The sequence below is a fragment of the Gasterosteus aculeatus genome, chromosome 21 (genome assembly GCF_964276395.1).
Source record: "Gasterosteus aculeatus chromosome 21, fGasAcu3.hap1.1, whole genome shotgun sequence".
Taxonomy (NCBI): Eukaryota; Metazoa; Chordata; class Actinopteri; order Perciformes; family Gasterosteidae; genus Gasterosteus; species Gasterosteus aculeatus.
The window spans coordinates 9873503-9895093 of record NC_135708.1 but is presented as its reverse complement, the minus strand read 5'-3'; the positions used below and the strand labels follow the sequence as shown (position 1 = coordinate 9895093).

Below are 21591 nucleotides of genomic sequence, written 5' to 3'. Positions count from 1 at the left end.
TAGTTTGGTCCGGCATTAGTGAACGGGTGCAAAGAGGTGAAACGGCACTCATTTGTTTGCATGATGAAATTGACATGTGTGTATGTGTACACAGATAACTGTACAGCCAGGGTCAGAACATGCGTCGAGTTTGATGTAACATGACCTCTTAAGCTGGTGATGTCCATCAACAATTATCTGCTGTCATGGATTAAACCCTGCTTTCACAAATCCTGAAAACATTGCTGCTTTGCAGCAGCAGTTGCCAGACTATGAACTCGCTCCTGTGTTCAGCTCATGGAAATCTATGGCGAAGGTCGTAACCTTTGTTGAAAGAAATCAACAAAACAAATCAAATTCCACCATATTTTGTCACAAGTAGAAACGAAAAATAATTTCAGTTATTTAAACTGATAGCCTGGATATGTGTTGATTACGTTTTTTGTCGTCTTTTTAATATTGACCTCGCCATCAATAATGAATGACCATTAGGATCAGACCTGTCATGTCCCAGCTCTGCACGTCTCCGGAAATTCTGCGGTGATGCTAATGCAGACGTCCAAATCAATGAAAGATACACTATTGCAGCTGGCAGATGGCTTTCAGTAAGTCCTATTCGGCTCTGTGGTCATTGTTTTGAAATGTGTATTAAACCGCACACACACACCTGCTGTAAGCACACATGCATGCACCCACGCACACACACACTGTTGCGTGCAAAGGCCTGTTTAGCAGCGTTAGCAGAGCTTTAAGTCTGAGCTAATCTGGGAGGCAGCTTGGATAGTGTTGTCAGTGGATTTGCATTGATACTAAAGCTCCCTGTAGCTTTAATGGCAGCCACTGAGAGTGTTAATAGGACCTTAGGACCTCTCTAGATCCCCAGCTCCACCTGTCACAACAAATAAAACATCACCCCTGGTGGATGCCTCGATTCATCGACATGATGTTTTTTAAATGTATATCTCTCGCCACGCAACTTTAGACTCCTTTAGTCTCTTTAATTAAATTAAGAAAAACATTTTTTTTAAATCAGCCAATTTACCTAATGTGTCCTAGATAACATTGCAAGGCTGGATATGATCAGAATGGAAATTAATGTCAAATAAAGTTGACCTTTGACTTGGAATTTTGAGGAAATTACCATTCGATACCGTATCATAATTATTAGTTACTATATTGTTTCCATTAGTTTTTGTTTGCTGTTTCAAGGAGCTACTGTCTCATAGCCATTTTTTGTTGTATTTTCAATTCTCATGCAATTTAATATTTATTAATTTCTCTGGGCTACCAGGCAAAGAAATGTATGAACAGTAAACCTACGTCAAGCAGCCCTTGTCAAGTGTGTGTCATCATATGTGTCATAATACCACCACAGGGATTCTCCTCGGATCTGTCATCTTTATTTAAAGCCCAAAAAATTATCTCAGTAAAACGCTTGCATGATTTACTCCACATAAATTCACAATAAGCAATGTGTGCTCCAGTTGACGGATAGTTGTATTACTTTGTACACTAGAGTGCAGCGCAGTAGACTGCACTATCCCTCGTTTTGTGTCAGTGAAAAGACATGACATAGGATAGGCATACTTTATTAGGTTAACGTTTTAAAAGCAAAAATATAAACAATAATTAATATTTAAAAATCAAAGGATAGAAATAGTTCCTTTTATAACTTACGATTCACCAACAGATGTGATGGTTACTCATTTGTAACAGATCAAGTAGCTCTGCATTTATCCAAAGAACGCTCCATCACTCGAAAATATATTTTGAGACACAATAATTTGATATTAGTGGGGAAAAAACTAAGCTCAAGACTGAATGCATCACACATAGTTTTTAATGGCTTTTGCATATCGCACAACATATTTCATCGTATAACAACCAGGTTGTTAAAGCTTTTTATTGATTCAGAAAATAAAGGACATACAAATTCAGTTTAATACAATGGTTTGAACCCGGTTGAATATATAGGCATACTAGGCCTACAATACCCCTGCCTTGTAGGTCAAAGTTTCATTGATTGATTAATAATTAAACCCCGATTTAAAAATCGATTGAAATCGAATTGCTGTCATTAAAAGATTGTAAAAGCACTTTCGGTGGTAACAAAACCGTCCAAGGTAGCTTACAAATAAAATTAAGAGACGTATGTTACAATCATTTATAATTAAGTAAATATTTAGCCCAGCAAAAGCGGTTTGGTCTTTTATCCCTAATATATATACATACACATGGGTGCACCCCTCTACAATGGGCCCGTTAGATCCGTGACACAGTGTGCTTTTGTTTTGAAGGAATATTTCCGGTGTAAACCTGACATCTAACGTTACCGAAGTCGACGCAGCTCTGCCAATTTACCGCCGGATCCTCTGAATTAATTATTCGTTAAAAGAAGATCAGTCCTGTCCAACGTAGAATTATATTCAAGCATAGCAGGGTTTTTGTGGTAAACTGTCGGTTCTTTAGGAGCCGTCACTCCCCGCTTAGCCCCGGTTAGCCCCGGCGTGAGTCTGGAGACCGGCGCCTCGGCTGCTGCCCTTTGCGTGTGACCCCTCCCCTTCGCTGCTGCTGCCTTCAAGTAATCCTCGTAAATATACCAACTTTACACACATTGAACCCTAATAAACCGAAAACAAATTAAAACAATTTAATACGGAAAGCAACGTTATACAACATCATATTTCTGGAGGTGTTGGTTGTATGCATACAAGTAATTGCCCAAAATATGAGGCCACGCAAAGAATGAAACATCGCAGCTCACATATGCAGACAGTACCTGAAAGCGGCAGAGGTACAGCATCTAGTGTGTGTGTGTGTATGTGTGTGTGTGCGTGCGCGCGCGCGCGCGTACGTGTGTGCGTGTGCTCTTACGCTCTGTTTGTGAGGAACAGAGTTGCGTGCGAAGAGCTCGACATGTCATTCAGAGGAATCCGCCACCTGAAACGCGAGGAAGTGAAGGCGACTCATTTGGGTATAAAGCATCAGCCAACATCTGCCCCGAGCAGTGCAAAGCTGATGAAAACATCAACTCGGAGCTCATATAGGACCTCTGCGATTTATTTGAATTCTCTTGGATTTATTATTTGGCATTACCGAGTCGGTGCGCCCAGGGAGACGCAACTCTTTTTTTTCTACTTCAAGTGAATGAGACTCCTCAGCCATCACTATACTGGAATTAACCGACACCCCGAGGGATTTGGGGTCAGTGCTTTTGTGTTGTTGTTGTTGTTTTTTTTACATTATTTTGTTTTCCTTTACACCATTATTATTTAGATTTTTTAGTTGTAGGTATCCGGCTTTTCTAAATATTGATTAAACGTTTTGCTTCAGTGGGCTGTACTATAGCACTGTATGGCAAATAAGTGAGTTATTAACCTGTCCGATGCCGCAAATATTGCGGTGCTCGTCACCGCAGACTAGTTTGTTTCTATTTGTCTTAACTTGATTGAATGTAATATGCTGTATTTGTATGCAAGTTAACGTCCTCTCCACGTCCTCCGCAGCGCACCTGTTACCTCCACGGAGCGCGACATCATGATACCTCCGGGAGACTGCATGTACGCGGGCAGGAAGAGGAGGAAGCCCGTCCAGAAACAGTTAAGGAGCGCTGAACTCTGAATATGTGGCATAAATTGATAAGTTGATAAATCGATACGCGCTGGGCGATTTTCCCTGTAAAGTATCCGCCACTCTCATCCCCGCGGTTTGTGAGCCACAGCACCGTAAAGGTGGGAATGTAGCACCAGCTGGTATTGTTATAAAGTTGTAGCAGGGAATAACTTGCTGTAAACATGACAGACTAGCGATTCTAATCCACGCAATATTAATAATATAGCACTTTATTATACCGTTATTATTTAACTATAAGTCCCTTACTACTCACATAGCTTATTGCAAGTTTATGTGTGTATTCGCTTCCCTGGTAATCCTTTATTATGTCCAGTGACATTTAGCATATTCTTTGTATCTCTAACTGCATGTGGGAGGGAGACAATCATGGGTTTGGTTGACTGTGTGTCCATGGTTTTTATAACGTTTTTTTTAATGTTGTTAATCTTGTCAGCTGATCTCATAAATAGTGAGTAGGTTATATAAGTTTTAGATGAGGGAAGTGGTAATTTAATATCAAGGCCTGTGGCATTTATAAAGTTTTCATGTTTTGCACTGCGGTTGCTGCTGATCTGAAAGGAAGTCTTTGCCACTCCAAATCAAGTGTTTTTGAACTAGATGGAAACAAACTTGAAATTGTAGTGTGCTTTTCATGCCACAAAATATTATACTGCTTTATTTAATATTGAAATATGGTAGTACTTGCAGTTCTTTGTGAATACTGTAAAAGTGAGTAGTAAAGTAAACACTGTTGAATTATCCGATCCAATTGGTAAACTCAGATGTTTTTCTTTTGTATGTTTTCCAGTAGTATCTTGTGGATGGAATATTTACTCATCCACCACAATAAAACACAGCCCAGGCCATCGTGTAAAATTCTGTCTGTCTGACCAGAAACGCTCAGCTGTAGAAACATGATTTTAAGTTAGGCGGTTAACGCCGTGGCATGCCGTTCTAAAACACACAAATACCTCCGTGCCTAAGGAGCCTTTTCAAATGCCATGCAGCACTTAGAGCGATATGTCCAATACCTTTAGATTCAGGAGTTGATTTAAAGAGTTAAACAGCCACAGTGGATTTTGGTAAATATAGATGTATTTATACAAAGTAACCCTGAAGGATTTATGTTGTGGAAAGACATTCTGCAGGGAGTACTATTTATTTGTTTGGTCCTGTTGTAAAGAAACACATTTTAGTGGCAAATTAAACAGCTATAGTCATTTGAGGACACACACATCATTGTGGTTCATTGTCTATTGGGCAAGGGTCGTTTTGAAGGAAATAAAAGGCCATTCGTGGAGTGTGGTTAATTACGTCATATCGGTCTGTGCAGAGTCGGACAAAACATGATTGCTATCATTATAAAGGGGAAGAAATATTAACACTAATTGCCAGGTCTCTTTCTAAAAGATAGAATTTATTAAAACTGTATTCATACTAATGCTTCCCTTTAGTGGCCTGTTTTTCCTATTGATCTGAAAATCAAACATTAACAATGTTACGACCCAGGCATTGCTCCTTGTTTTTGTTGGTGTTAAGATACGTTATGTACAGGGTTTAGAATTTAGCAAATGTATTCCTCTAATAATTATTACATATTTTAGCTTTTCAAATTTGTCCCAACATGACTTAGTTAAAACTACTCTTACATTACAGCTAAATCCACGACTTGTGGTGGTCTCTAGACCTTCCCCCCACACACATCCCGATGCCCATTTAACCCCATCTACCCCTCTCTGCTCTGTCCGTCTCCCCATCAGGAAGCCGTCGGCTGCCAACGAGAAAACCAACCCGTCCAAGCGGCACAGAGACAGGCTGAATGCTGAGCTGGACCGGCTGGCCAGCCTGCTGCCGTTCCCCCCGGATGTCATCTCCAAGCTGGACAAGCTGTCCGTGCTGCGCCTCGCAGTCTCCTACCTCCGCGTCAAAAGTTTCTTCCAAGGTAAAGGAGGTTAAAAGTCAACATTTTAGCTTCAAGTGGAGGGTCTGGGGTGCGTGTTTGTCTCAGAGTCCAGGGGGAGGTGAGAGTTGATATGTAGGGGTTGGTGATGGGATTTTTGCTGCATGTCAATTGTCAATGTTGTCCACCTCTGATACATTTTTATTATAAGGCTGACCCAGTAACAAATCTGTAGTGATTATATAATAGGATGATACATCAATATCTACACTATTCAAAGCAGAAATAATACAATCATATTCCCTGTAAAAAAAAAAACCTATATACAATTTTTGGGAAATTGTCCCTTTAGAGACATTCTACATAAATCTAAAAAAAGAAACTCCAAACCATGTTAGTCGTACGCTTGTGCTGAATTGGCAAGAATCCCCTCGGCTTCAGCATCAAAGGATGCGTTGTCTTTTAGGAAAGATGCCACGTCATGCGTTAACAGACAGAGCCTGGCCTCTTGTGTTGCCTCATTCTCTCATGTTGAATTAGTGAGGATGATTTCTGATGATTTGAGGACGGTACCATCATCCTTTATTTTTTTCGGTTCACAATCTCGCTCTAAAGTCCTTATCACCCTTTGTACGTTGTGGCCACGTGTAATTAGAAGGTATTTCGAAGCACCCTCTTGCCCCCCCCCCCCCCCCCACCTCTCCTGCCCCCCCATCATCTGAATGGCTCCCATCCTGTCCTTGTTGTTGGGGGAAATTACCTCCTCTTCAAATATTCATGGGCCGTTTCAGAACATATTTCGTTGCCGGTGGCCTCGGCAGCTGTCATATCAACTCAGGGGCTACTGGCACAGCTGGATGCGACAGCATGGTGTTTTTAAATTTAAGTAGCAAAGAATAAGCGTCATCGCTCTCTATTGAAAGGGGAAAGTGCTCTAGATAAAGTAGACGGAGGATGAAAGGTAGTTAAAGAGGCTCCCTGTGCTCCTCGTCCTGGGCTGGAGAGAAAGTCCTCATGGAAAGCTGTTTTCTTGGGGATGTCGGCGAGGGATTTGTACGGTTCTGACCAGCTGAAACTTTCTCACCCATCACCTCTTCGAAACATGTTGCTCTCCTCTTTCACCTCCTGCTCCCCTGATCCTTCCAGCGCCCTTAATCTCCATCATCTGCTCCCTTGGTTTGGCAAGGCACCAAACAACTGGCATCCTGTTGGCCAGTCATGTAACTGTATACACACACACACACACACACACACACACACACTCACATACACACAGTTACTTGTGTTACCCTGGACGCTTGTGTAGCTTAGCCATCACGCCAAGTTGCATGATAGGTGCTAATTGGAACTATGAAGAGTGCCTTTCCCGGATAAGAGATCACGCAGAGACAAGGACCACAACCGCTGCCTCGATGCAGAAGTGGTGAGCGAGAGAGGATGGAGAAGGCTGAGTCACGTGTGTGAAAAGTGTTGAAAGGTGTGTGTCGTAATTGAGTGGGGAAGCTGCTTGCATATTTTCTGACAATAGCTTTCGGGGCACATCTTCCATAGCAGTGGCGGCATTTGGCGATAAAGGTGGCATTTATCATCTGAACTCTTTAACAGGCATTGAAGCCTCAACTTGTTTGCCCCAACACCTTGTTGTCCCTGCCTTGTTGTCAGTGGCAGTAGTGACCAGCTTTGGTGGCTTTTACTGCTACACTAATGAGATTAATCAGAGTGGAACACAATGGATTGGGTTTTGTGTATAACTCTGCCGTCCCTACATCACTGGAGTCGTAGCTGTTTCCGCTAATATTTCAGCATATAAGCGTGGCAGAGTCTTCAAGTACGTATCCACATCCTTCCTGTGGTTTGGAACAACGATAATAGCCTCTTTCGCACACTCAGGGATCTTTCGTAAACATGCTGTGAAACAACCACAAGCTTTGTTTGCATCTATGAACTGTTACATAGAGGAGAAATGAAGATTTTCCGGCCCCCACTGATGCATTTCTACTTTCTGTCCACCAGGGGGACTGTGGGAAGTTGCTTCCTAGTCACGATTAATGTCCGCTCCATTTAGTTGTGATTTAGGGGCAACAGGTTGGACTGTTTCATTTGTTTTCTTATTCTAAAAAACAGGTTCACTGACTTGATTCACGTCACTGTAAGGCGCTATACAGTTTAGATACGGAGAAGAGGAGAATCGTGTGGCAGGTGGTTTCAGGATATTCTATCTTTGTTGTGTGACTGCTCAAGGGTGGAGCAAAGGAAACGGTATGTACCTATGCTATTAATGCAAATACACCTCCATGTGTGTGTGTGTGTGTGTGTGTTTGTGTGTGTGTGTGTGCGTGTGTTAAAATACACGTTTCACAATGACGTATGAAATATATTTGGATATAAAAAGATATGCATATGGTTTCACAATCAACTGTCATACAGCTTAACTTTCTTTCCCTTGAACTATTAAATTGGATCTTTTGATGGACAGCCTAGACAAACATTTGTGTATCGTTGGTGAATAGTGATGCAGCTGCCGCTGATGTCCCCAGAAAAAGTGGGCCACAAGTCCAGGGCCCCCTTAAAACAAATAGATCATTCTAAAAGATCCAAAACATCAGCTAACAGCCTACGGGCTTAGTGCCATGTATTTCTGTTTTAGGTCAGGGTTTCTTTATTCTCTGCATTTCTAGGCAGATGTCCTAGCGAGTGCGATCATGTGAATGAGTGTGTGTGTGTTGACAGTCAAGCTGCAGTTCCCTTCTCTTCCATGTTAGGTCTGTAATTGCTGAGCTTGTTAAATATTTACCCTAAGGATTAACTATCCCTCCTCCTTTGTCTTTCTGCCTGATCGCCTTTAATTCTCCTCCAGTGTGTTTTGTGCGATCCTGTTTCACTGCTTTTTTGCTCATTATTGGAAACTAAAACGTTGCTTTGTTTTTAGAAAATTCTATCCGATTGCATCCGTAGGTTCAGAATGGATTACGTGACTAAAAGGGGGAATTTTTTTATTTTTATTTTATTTTCATTATTTCAGAGGTGCGGTTTTTGTAGTTCAATGGCATAAAAGCAATTATTAAATCTTCCAAAACAACTGATGAGTTGAGAGTGTATCAAGGAATGGGACATTTTCTTTCCTTTCATCTCTTCTCATATTAGTTCCGGGACTAATATGAATTTAAAAGTCACTAAGTAACAAAGAGCAGAAGTCAACGGGGCTTGTGATGAGAATCAGATGGGAGTTATAAATCAAAGGACCTGGAGACCACATAATAAAGGACATGCCCTCTTCCCTAATGTTCAGCCTAGTGTATTGCACCGCTCTTGGCTCCAAGTCAGCTAATATAATCCATGCCAATGCATTAATATTAGCTGCTGGCAGGGTACGTATCTCATGAGATCCAATGTGATGTTGGCGCTCCTTTGTAATGTGGTCACATCCTCGGTTGGAACGCAGATTCCCTCCCTCTCACACTCGGTGTGCCTCTGAAAAGCCAGAATACTTTCAGCCAAGAAATCTGTGAGAAAAATGAATTGTGAAGCATGAAAGCTTGTGACCATTTTTTCAACAAAAAGATCTTACAGTTTGTATTTCTTTAATATTGTGTCCTGCATAGTCCCACACACACCGACCTCAATAAGACACCAACCCCCGGGAAACTGTCTGCGACTTCAGTTCTTTGCTTTCAGTAAATGAAGTCATTACTGTCTTGAAGTACATCTCAACAACCCCAGATGTTACAATCACAACAATCTCATTCCCAAATATAAATGGCTGTGGTGTAAATGCATCCACATCGCAGCAAGGTGCATTAATGAGTGTGTGTGTGTGGCTGGAAGCCCACACAGTTAAAGCACCATCGTGCATCTTAGCTGTCAGTCCAGTCAGGGCGTTGACAGGGAACACAAACACACACACACACACACACACACACACACACACATAGCCGAACAAAATTTGATGAGAGGCTCTAGGATGCCCATCGATGCCATGTTTGGTAACTTAGTTAACATGCCGATTGTCTCCCTGCTACACTGTGTCTGTGTTGCTTAAGTCTCCAAACGTTTGCCAGTCAGTTCCGTGTGCACGTCCGTCTCTAAGTGCTGGCGGAGCTTTAATAAAAGAGGAAGAGAAAGGCCCGTGAGGCTGCAGACTCACGGCAGGCGTACGCCGCTTGTGACGTCAGGAGGCAGACAGGAGACGGTTTTGTAACCAAGCTGCCATTCGCGCAATAGAGGAAGGGAAGCCAAAGCCATCAGTCTGCATCCATCTAGCACTTTTAAGAGAATATCATGGTTGTATAGGCTCTCATTTTTGTGTGAATGGGTTTCATTTCAAATCTGTGTCATTTTTCCAGTCAATACGTGTGCACATCATTTGCTTTCCCAAAGGGGGAAGTGCTGCAGCGTGATCGCTGTTTCTGAATGGAATCTTTGCTCTGGTTGTAAAATGTGTATCAGGTCACGTTATGGACGCACTTTGTGTTTACTAAACTCTCAGTGACCCCACACTTTTTCCTTCCGCAACCCGAAGGCAGACAAGTCGGGAAGAGGCCAAGACAAATCGGCGAGCTGCTGTGTGGACTAGAAATGAAGAGAAGAGGTTCAGCATTAGAAAGGTCGAGATGTGGTCAACTCGCTGTTGTTTTGAGATTTTCAGACAAAATGTCCTCGCCATGAAATTTCCGGTGAATCGTAGTCTCTGACCCGCAGTTGCTTGCGTTGCTAAATGTTGCCAGGAGGTAGATTTGGCAGATTCATAGCACAAGACGATTAGTTTACCGTTGCACAAAGAGGTATTCACACTTGAATATTCTTACGGATTAACAAATATGCACGTTAAATAGTGAGCTTTGGCGATGCTTGTAGTCTGATTTTGTTACTTTTGGACACAGTCAAGCTAGCTGCTTACTCCTTCTCCCAGTCTTGTCACACCATTTAATAGGCTGAATGGCTGCAGTGTAACAGATATGACAGTTAGTCAACTGAGATGTCCTCACTATATTTATGCACTAACTTTTTTTCTCGTTAGTCTAACTAGTTAAAGCACTAGTATCATGGCTCCTTGGTTGCGGCTATGCATTAAGTGCACAGCTCATTAACCCATTTGTTACACCTGTCTATACCTTTTTTCAACTAAACACTCAAACTCACTGACGGTCAAAGCCGTTGACCTTTTCATTGTCCGCTGTTGTTCGACCCAATCACCCTCTTATGGAGGGATTAGGAGATGGACCAGGAATCACTTAGGCTTCTTGGGTAATTGGCATCGACTTGACGAGCTGTGAATCAAGGCTTACATGCAGATTCCTCGATGCCTTAGCTGCGTGGGGCGATTGCACATGTGAGTCTGCCAGCGCGCCACGTGTCAAAGTCCAAAAGATGCAAGGATGTCAACCGGTTACCCCATCATATCAGTTAAATGTCATGTGTCACAACACGCCTGAAGAAAGATACCAGTAGACTGTCCAGCGCTCTTCCGGTGTTGGTGGCGCGACATTTCCAGTTCCAGGAAAAGGGGCTATTCAAGCTTTGCGATTTCTTTTTGTTGAGTAACTAGTTCTGTTGCTGAAAGGCCATATTCTCACAATTGTTTTTAACAGTTCATTAGATTGTTTAATGTAGCTTCTCATCCCGATTCACATCACCAACCCCTATAAACCCTGTGATGTGTATTGATTAATTAATTATAATAGGTTGCAACATCCTAATCCATTTGTGTATGTATGCTGTTGAAGCAGAGAAGATGTGCTGTGTGGTTATCAGCCCACTTCTGTCTCCTGTGTTTCATTAATTACGTGTTGATTTTCTCCCCCTTTTTTTTGTAACCATGACTAACTCTCCTGTGTGTCACTCTCCTCCTCCCTTTCTCCTTCCTCCCTTTGGGGTTCTGCTCTTCTGTTTGTTTCACTGACCTCCGTGAAAGAAAATCACCTCTCATCTCCATGTGCTTCACGAAGAGTGCGTGATCAGGCCACATGCCAGTACTGAGGCTTTCCTCCTTCCTCTTTCCTCCACATGCGATGTCTGGGATTCCGTGCAACGGCCTCTATATACAAACGTAGATGTATGGCCTCTAAATACGTTTCCGTGTAAATGTTAATGTGTTCTCACTGTTATGACTACCTTAATACCAGCGCTCAGGGTCTTATCATTCCTGGCCTTTATTTTGGCATTCTGTTCATTTGTTGTGAATTTAACACGGAAATATGATTATACAAATATACTTAAAATAATTAAAACATTTTTTTGGAGACAGACAATTTTAGTTTAAAAGTTTCATGTATATTTTGGCCATTTTCCTACCATCGGGTTACCTTTACCTTGGATCAGGGGTAAACTGTATATAACGGGTTGTTTTAACCCGGAATTAGTATTTTTTTAAGTTGCCATTATTCACCCAAACTTGTATTATACCTAAACTGTATTATTCACCCAATACATTTGGTACTATGGTGTGGTTGAGAACTATTTTAATCTACTATAGCTCCTTTACAATACATTTTAACTGTTTTAATATTTTTATCAAAAAAAATTCAAACCAAAAAAGGAAGTTTTACCAAAAAAGGAAACTTTGAATATAAAAAATGCCACGAACATTGGGCCAAAATAACACACATTAGGTTTGATTTGGACACAATTGTTTTCTACACATGGGTCCAAGGCACAGTTTTCTCAGCTCTGCATCTGTGGTATTCAAACCCAATGCGTGATTCAATAAAAAAAAATCAATTATCATTGATACACACAAAAAATGGTATCTACCTACCTATATATATACACATTTCCGTTATTCTGGATGACATATACTCATTACCCGTCCATTGGTTCCATGCTAAATTGCTCATTAGTTGCATGTCGGCTCACTCTCCCACCGTCTCGCATGTATGTTTTCCCCCTCCGCAGCAATCAGCCACACAATAACTGTTAACTAGCGCGACAGGCCGGCCACGCTAATCCCTGGTACGTGTTGAGAACCATGAATGGAGAAACCGCCTTATGCATTTAGGATCCTCATAGCTAACTCATTAGTTGTTTGAATCAAAGGCGTGACACTGGCTTTGTCCCTGCCTGGCCTCTCGTGCCACAGACACTGAACTCGCTTGAGTGGAGCTGGGCTCCGTTGTCCTGGGGGGGGCCGACAGAGCCCCCTGGGATCACAAAAGGCTATAAGTGAATTACTGAAATCAGTGCAGAGGTGGGCCCCCCCGTTAGACGCTAGGCACAGCTAGTGGCGGCCGTGCAGTAGCGGGAGGTGTGTGTGTGTGTGTGTGTGTGCAAACAGACGGGTAGAGTGTGTGTTGAAGTGAGTGAGTGTGAATAGACAGGACTCATGCAGGGTGAGCAGAAGCCTTTGTTGGCCCAACACTATTGTTGGAAGCTGTCTTGTGTAATTACTGCCACAGCTACCGCCTGTTGTGCTGCTCTGCCTGAGCTAAGAAGACTGAGCCCCTGAAGCTTGAGTTGATCATTATATTATGGAAGCACTTTGAGCATGCAGCGATGCTACAAACAAGATGACAAATCACAGCTGTTCTCTCACATAGTTTATGTTATCGTGGCATTCAATTTACAAGCTTCCTTGCGGCAAGTATAGGGTTCAAACTCAAGGGTGTGCAAACTGTAGTTAGTCCACAGTCGTTATGTTATTGGCACCGTTCGCTCTGCTGTCGGTTTGCAGTGTGGCTTTTCTATTTTTTGGAGCACGCGACTCTAGCATGCCTGACCAAAACTACAGCCCTTTTGGCTTAGATTAACTAATTACACATTGCCCATTTATATTTGTCCCCCACACAGCAAAAAATTAGACTTTGTTAATCTCCATGCAAACGTGCAATATGGTGAACAGTTTCAGCACCGCCCAAAGCCACATTTAGAGACCTTTGAGAGATTTGATAACTCATTAATACTCTGTGTATTTGTTGTGGCTTTCTGCTCAGAAGCGGCGTCCTTACTGTAGGAAAAAAACGTTTTGTTACTGTTTATTATGAGATGACTGTATTTGAAAAAATGAATACATTTTGTGGCAATGCCTGAATGCATAATATGACCCAAGAAAAAGTCCTACATGTGGCCTGAATTAGAATACAGGCAACCAAATCAATAGTAGAACCCAAGAATCAGATTCCATTATTGTCAAGCTTGTCTGTGTCCCTCTGTTGTCTCGTTCGCATGCTTCGGAGACAGTGTACAATGAACTAATTGATGACAGTGTACAATGAACTAATTGATGACAGTGTACAATGAACTAATTGATGACCCGACATAGTTTATTCCCCTGTAGCCTCCGAGGGACAACCAAAGGCCTATTAGCGACAGCACAACCAATTTAACATGGTCACCAGCATAAAAAGCTCACTGGTGTCAGTAACGCGATCTGTTGATGGCTAAACCGAGCGGATGGCGGGTCTTTTCACAGCGGCTAATGAATGAACTCAGCGGCACCGGGGCTCCGGCACGATGCTGATCCACATCTCACACAGACGAAGCATAAACCAGCAAAATGGGAGAGGAAGAAATCACAGGAAAGTGGTGATTGAATTTCCTGAACCGCATCGTCAAACTCAGTCAATGTCTTTTAGTCTGTGTCTGTCCTCTGGTGCTCATCGACCTCACCTGGAAAGGCGTGACTTCCACAGGTACTACATGCCGTCACGTTGTGTTTGTACGCTGGCTGCGCGGGCGTTCTGTACACGAGAGTGTTTGTTTTGTCTGTCACCTCCATTTATCTTAATTGAGGCGTGCTTCAGTGGCGCGGTCCCTGCTGTTGTTCCCTAATGTAAATCGATATGTTTCCACGCGGTTGGAAAGATCACTAACCAAAGATGGCATCTGACCCGGTACAGCTCCGTACGCTAACTACTATTAGCCAGACAAGGTCCCCTTTCATCCGTATCTGATATGGGAAAACAGGAGCACGTAACTCACCCCCGAGTAAAAATAGTCCATCAGATCATGTCATGTGGAGTTAGGGTCACTCAGCTTTTCTCTTTCGAGTGTGTTGTAAAGGCACCACACAGATGTAACTGACACTGACCCACGCACATTACTGCGCATCCTGTACATCGCAAAACATGTACTATGACGATGGGCCATTTGAAGATAAAGAATGTGAAAGAAACGGATGTTTAAAGGTTTTGAGTGTTTTTACGATTCGCTGGCAGGCCGCCGCTGCACCCATGGCAGCCTGAACTCTGCGTGAACTGCTTTCTGCCGAATCATGATCGAATGAGTGAGCCTGACAAAATATTTTTAGGGTAGAGAGAGACACAAACAGAGGGCACAGCTGGAGGGAGAGCGGGTATACACATGCACACACACACACACACACACGCTGGGGCGCCTCGAAGAAAGACAAGGTGATGTCAAACATCAGTTAGCGGCAGCAGGATGGTCTCTGACTTGACAGCGTCCAGGCACATTGTTAAAGAGAGACAGCTCTGCAGGAGCAAATGTCTCACCCAGGCAGCCAGGTATTGTGTGAGTCAGGATGGTGTGTGTGTGTGTGTGTGTGTAGAGGGATGACTGAGAGAAAGAGGGAAACCGAAAGAGGCAGTTGCGTGACTAGTGCTTGGCTCAGCCCTCCTGTCCCCAGGCTTTATTTGTTAACTGGGAGAAAAGAGGAAATATCTTAAGTGTTCAACGGTAAACAGGGCCGTGTTTGTGCATGTGTGCACGGCAAAAATAACGACGAGCAGGAAAAGGGATTACATCTCACATTCAATCAATTATCAAGCTCACTTGGAATTTCATCACACTGTTGAAGCCAATGACAGATACTCGAATGGGAAGTGATGATTTGGCATCATCTCAGATACATAAGTGCACACTTATACATCATCTACAAAAAGAAATGCTATAACTCAAGACTCTCATTCTAGAAGTGTTTTCTTTATTTAGAAATGTTTCTTATTAATTGTAAAAAACTGTAAACTAGCAAAAATTAAATAAAAGTTTTCTTGCTTAGAAATTATTTGTGGGTGTTTGTATGAATGCTGGAAATCTGTGACAGTTTAACACCTTGGAAAGAGGAAATGTAACTATTCTATATTGAAGCATTATACTAATGTCAGGTTCCTTTTTATTTAAAGTAACTCTCGCCGAACCATTTCCAAAGCAAGCAATGCAATTGCAATTGCAGAAGTTTTTTTTTTCAGAGATTAGAGCAAATGTGACCTAATCTGATCAAAATAAATAATAGTGTCACTAGATTTGTTTTTAATGTTGTTTAATATGTTTTGGTGTGACGCAGTTGGCAGGCTGTAATTAGAATTGAATTTGTATTGTTATAACTCTTCCAATGATTCTGACCTCATTTGAAATGGAGCCACAGGCATCAGGCCTCCGGACCTTTCAGGGCGAACACAGCGCTGATCTAATGACTCATTCATCAGGCACAGTGCCACGACCCCTTAAAGATGGTACATGACCGAGAGCAAAGGGATCAAGTAGGATCATCGTAGGTCGTGCAGGAGCTCTGAGTGAGGTCACTGTACACTGCAGGCCGGGGCCGTGGAAGAAAGAGCAGGAGTGAGAGCGAAAGGAAGAAAGAGGTGGTTGAGAAAAGTGTCAGACTCTGTTTCCGTCCCTGAGGATCTTGGTTGAATTGCCGCGTTGCACTGTACGACTGTACGACTGTAGACGGAATTTAAACAGCTGCCGGCTTCACCCAGAGCAACACGCACGCACACCGCACACACTCAGACACACACACACACACTCACAAACTCTGGGGCCCTCCCCATCTTTAAGCTTGCGTGCAGATCTGGGAAATTCTCCATGCTAATGTGCCAGGGTTTGTTTTCATCATAAAATTGCAAATGTTTTAAAAATGCATCGCACACATAAACACACACGCTCACACACACACTCACATGCAGTATATACCCACATGCATCACGTCACAGTGTGGACCGATAAATCCTTGTTTTCATACATTGTCATGTGTTAAGTTTGAAGAAGTTGCTTCCATTGCATGTTTATTTTTTATAAACCACTCCCATCATTTTTCAATAATTTCTTATTTCCTACGCATTTATATCTTCACCTGTACCTGTAATGGATCTCATTGCCTAACTACCGTAAGTTTCAATAGATTTGGATGGTGCTCATTTGGAGCAGAATTAGGCAGCTCAACCTCCATTTGCTTTACCTTGAGAAAAACTCTCAGGACGAAGTTTGTCATATTCGAATTTCTTTTCATTATGAGTTGACAAATTAAATGTGATAGAGTTGTCATTCTGAAATCCAACCCAGTTTCTGACCGTCAAAAGTTATCCGGACTCAGCAGACGTTGTGACACTGAGAAGATGTTGATGTGACAGCCCCAACCGACGTTGAAAGAATGTGTTAAAGTAACACCAAAAGTCAAAACGGAGTCCCATTCACTCGTCGTCCATGGCTGCCACATGTGTAACTTTGTGAAACTATAGGCTGAGAAAAGCTGTTTTCACTACCGTCATACTGTTGTTTTTCTTTGGATACAACTGTTCTGCCTCTGGCCTTTTACCTGCCTGTCAAGTGGTTGCTGGGAGGCCATATTTCCTTCTGGGGTGAAAACAGAAAATCTCAACTTAAAGCTAAAGAGAATCCAGTTTTGCCTTTAGGATAAAGTTGTATGTCAGTGCATCGGTTGTTACTATATTGGAAGAGTCATGGCAGGCCACATAAGGATCCTCTTTGACCTAAATTACAGGGATCATTTCCTTGTTTTTCTCTTCAGTAACCCCCCCGCGGGCTATTGCATGTCATTCCTTTGCTCAATAAATTAAAGTTAGAAGAAGTGTGAAAGCACTTCTGTCCACTTGTTTTCTCCAAGGTAAATGGAGATAATGGTAGCATTTAGAGAAATCTGCTTGAGTCCCTCTTGGAGGGGGTGATAAGAACAAACATGGTGATTTGTCCTGCCACGGGTAATATGAGGGTAAACAACAGCTCGCCGGAGACTCCGTCCTTGTGACTCATGAGCAACAAGTTCTGAGAAAGTCGAGAGAGACGCTCTTGGGAAGGAGTGGAGTGGGGTAGAAGGAGGGGGGGGGGGGGGGGGGACCATAATAACATCATTGTGGCTGTTTGAAGTCGCATCAGGCCTATTTCCCAGTTACAGTAAGTACAGGCTGTCTGCATGTCTACTGGCCTCTCGCCACTCAAAGGCCACATTCATGGAGGCGCTGCAGCCCTCACAGAGGGCAATTGGATCCACCGGATACCCTTCCCTTCTCACGCAAGGCTGTGTAAACCCGGGGAAAATGACCTCAGTGAGTTAAGGATAAAGATGCCGCCCTCGCTCACATGTTTCGGGCGTGATGATGTATCTCCTCTAGTGCGCGCACACACACACACACACACACACACACACACACACACACACACACACACACACACACACACACACACACACACACACACACACAGGAGAAGCCAATATGGATGGTCCTGTGTCCGGTGGTTTCTTGCTTCATCACATGTGTCGTTGGTTCTCTTTAAAAGCGAACGGATCATCCGCCATCTGTTCATATTGAGTCCTTTAATGTCTTTTGTGTTGACTTAAACAAAGGAGCATTTATGTGACTTCTCCTGGTAAACAAGTCCAAAGAACTAATGATAAGAGACTGATGATATTTAATTATGAAATAAATTGCACTACACATGATTTTATTCTTACATCTATCACTTTAACCTCGATTGTATTCCCACGTCATGGCAGCTGTCTGTATTTAGCTTTGCTTTGTTAATAGTCCATTTGATCCCTATCTCTCGTGGGGCCACCACTCCTTTGCCTGAAGGCCTGAACTACCTCAACCCTTCTGCCTACTGCCTCACGTACTCACTCACCTTTCTTTGTTTTCCCCTTTCTAGTTTTAACTTCCCTCACCTGTCCCTTTACTTTGACCCCGATTTAGAATCAACTGCCATGTCTTTGTAAATGAGCGCTGCAGCTGCTTAATCAGAACACTTTTGCAATGAGGTCAACGTGTCACTAGAGATGATACCATGAATGATTTGAACACAGGGCCGTGTTCGAGGGAGGTGGATGGGGGTTGCAAAAAGGCAGAAGGGAGGCGTGAAATAAAAGGAGAGAAGCCCTATTGCATAATTCATTGTGCCATCACAATACCGATTCTCCATCCATCCATGGATCAGCATCTTTGTTGAGAGGTCAGGTGGAGAAAACTCTCAGACTTGACCTAATTGGCAAAGCCATATCATTCGCTGATGATGGTGAGGTTGTTGTGGTTAACAATTAATTATGGTTCACACTTTTCATTTGGTTGGATGATTGCATTTGGTCTGTTCTTATCTATTCATCTACTCGGCAGACAAGCCATTTGCAGGATTCTTAGAAATGAGGAACAGGACGTAAGATTGTGGAGATTACAGCCTCTCGGCTAATAGATTCCCATGTTTTAAGTCAGCAGCTGGATGGATAGCAGAGTCAAAACACCTGCCAAAAGCCTTCAGGCACGAGGCTTTACTCTTGGCAGGTCTCTCTTCCCTGCTACCTTCTCCTTCTCATGCAACCTCTCCCGCGCCAAATTCTCAGTCAATTTCCATGCCATATTGAGACTGTTTTGTGACCTAGTGATGTCATGACAAAAAACACAAACTGAGATTTGATGAGCTGGAAAATCTCATTTTAGCTTGTAAAGAATTATTGTCCACTGTGTGTAGTGCCAAATTGTCTACTTGGTTTATGCAGTTAGAGGGCAGGTAATGGCATTTTAAACCACCCTGGTTTATGCGTGCTCACAAATATTTACAGAATTCATGCATTTGCACTGTTCAAGCATATATGCCTGTGTGCTTCAAATGAGCACTGATCCTTTAAGGCAAATCTGAGACTGACATCTTAAACCGCATGCGCCGCGCAGCAGCGCAAAGCTCAACAGGCTTAGCCACAGTAAGGAAGAGGGTGGGGCAGCAGAATAATGGATTGAAAGTCTATCGCTGTCTATTTGTGTCTTCCTAATCGCCCCATATGTCCACGTGCTGAGGAAGGCTGGCCTCAGATGTCAAGAAGCCGCTGGGAGCAAAATATGCTGAATGAATCTACAACAATGTATGTATGGAATGCGTAAACATCGTTCTGCAGTTTGGCTGAGTTGGAGGAAAACAAAACTTATTAATGATAATGATGATTAATGATAGTCAAGGGCCATCTTAACAAATGTGTGAGAAGACGCCTTCAGTTATTAAATCAGGTATATAAATATCCTTTGTCCAACAAACCAGACCTTTGTAGGAATCTGCCTGTATTTGTGAAAGATCCCTTTGTTCCGCCGTCTTCTCTAAACCTGTTCCAATCACTGGCACTCACTCTCTCCGTGCTCACCGCCTTTGGTCCGCTGTCATCCCCAGTTACTGTGTATCCCTCCGTGGGCTATCCTGTGGTAGGAAGGTGATGAGAGGATACAGAGGTGTTGGGGGAGGCAACGAGATAGAAAACAAGAGGACGGAGAGGAGGAGACAGCCGGATGGATGGACCGGGTTCAGGACAGGACATCGTGCTGTTCCGTCTCCATGAGACACACAGAACAAAGTCTTTCACACAGTGGACCATCGAGAACAAAGAGAAATTATTGCTGAAGGATCGACTCTCACCTGCACTCGCAGCTGGGATCATTTAGTCACATACAGTTAATGAGGTAAAGCAATTACTTCCTAAGTATGCACCAGCCACATAAAGACTTCTTATGAATCCCCCGAAGCGGAATGCAGGAACCCCCGCAGTATCACCACCGCAATTAATTCCCTGTTTACGTTTTCTGCCCAGTAAAAACATGGTTAGAATGGGAAATGGGAGATTTTCCAAAAGTCAGATGTTTAATCTGAAAATCAGCTTCAGCCCGTGTTGCATTTCCACCCCGCAGCCACAGGTTGCATGCGTGTTGCCAGCAGCGGAGGAATGCTTTGAGCAGTGAGAGCCAAAAATAGACATGCCGACCCTTTAGCAGCGGAGGCTGGAACATGTTGTGGCCGCCGCCACACTGTCTCTTTAAGACAGGCTTTTGTGTAGTGTAGTATTAACGTTGTAGCGTATGTGTGTGTGTGTATATGCATATGTGTACGTTTACGGCGTGTGTGTGTGTGTGTGTGTGTGCTCATGTAAAGCTGACTGAGCAGGCGAAGGGTTGCGTGACTACTGCAGACGAGGCTGTGACCTCAGAAAAGTGGTTATGAAAACGATCTGTCAAAGCGAGCAGAGAGAGGAACCGAGAAAGCTTGTAACACAGAGAGGGAAAGGGAGCGAGACCAGCCGTGCAGAAATGAGTTAATGTACTTACGCTACCACTGAATGACACTGGAGAGCTGCCACTCACATAATGCTCAAGGTACTCAATGCACAGACACTACATCTCACACACTGCCTTAAAGCAGAACCGTGAGGGAATGACACTAAAAGTCAGTCCCCACAAAAGAGCAGATAGAGCGCTCGGACAGAAACGAGACAGAAAGTCAGAGAGAGAAAAAAAAGTAAGTGGGAATGTTTTTTTTATATTAGACTCAGAGGGGAAAAACAGTAGAGAGGTGGAGGAAGAAAGTCAGGTATCATATTCCCACTGTGTTAGCGGCTTGCTCGGGATATCCAGGAGAGATTCCTGAGGCCGAGCACATGGAAACAATCGGGAGACTAACAGATGATGGAGAAGACTTTGAGCTGACTGTTCATCGCCTGCATGTTTGCATAATTCTTCTTGAAATGAAAATCACAGGGATCCGGTCATCAACATTTCATACAAATGAATGCATAATTATAATAATATGTAATTGCTATGATACAGTATTTCACAAACCTACATCAACTTCCCTAAAGGTTCTACTTTTTTTTCTCCTACATACAGTGAGTTTTAATGTGTTTTATTTTTCTGGTGCATGTTTAATAACTTGTGGAGGGAAATCAGGATAGTTGGCATAATGTCATTGCGGTTAGACCAGTGGCGTTTTTTTCTTATTACTTTGCAAGCAGGAGTGGTTGTAAACCTGAAAACAAATCTTCAGCCGATACTACATATTTTGTTGAGTTTTTAGGATAAATGAGGATGAATACACCAGAGAATGTGTAAATCTGAAAATATGACCCCCAAATTTTTTTTAAGTTTAGTAACTTATAAATA

At 42.9% G+C, this 21591-nt stretch overlaps 1 protein-coding gene across 2 annotated transcripts in view; it reads left to right on the top strand.

Moving 5' to 3' along the window:
* Positions 1–2872: 2872 nt before the first annotated feature.
* Positions 2873–21591, top strand: part of ahrra (aryl-hydrocarbon receptor repressor a) — a 50030-nt gene continuing 31311 nt past the window's right edge. The window contains exons 1-3 of one of the 2 annotated variants that reach the window (XM_040167498.2): positions 2873–3183; positions 3486–3578; positions 5352–5533. In XM_040167498.2, coding sequence (XP_040023432.2) covers positions 3517–3578; positions 5352–5533 — 244 coding nt within the window. In that variant the 5' untranslated portion in view covers positions 2873–3183; positions 3486–3516. Of the gene's footprint in view, positions 3184–3485; positions 3579–5351; positions 5534–7614; positions 7751–21591 lie in introns of those variants that run through there. The other variant, XM_078095618.1, reaches the window with a different exon arrangement.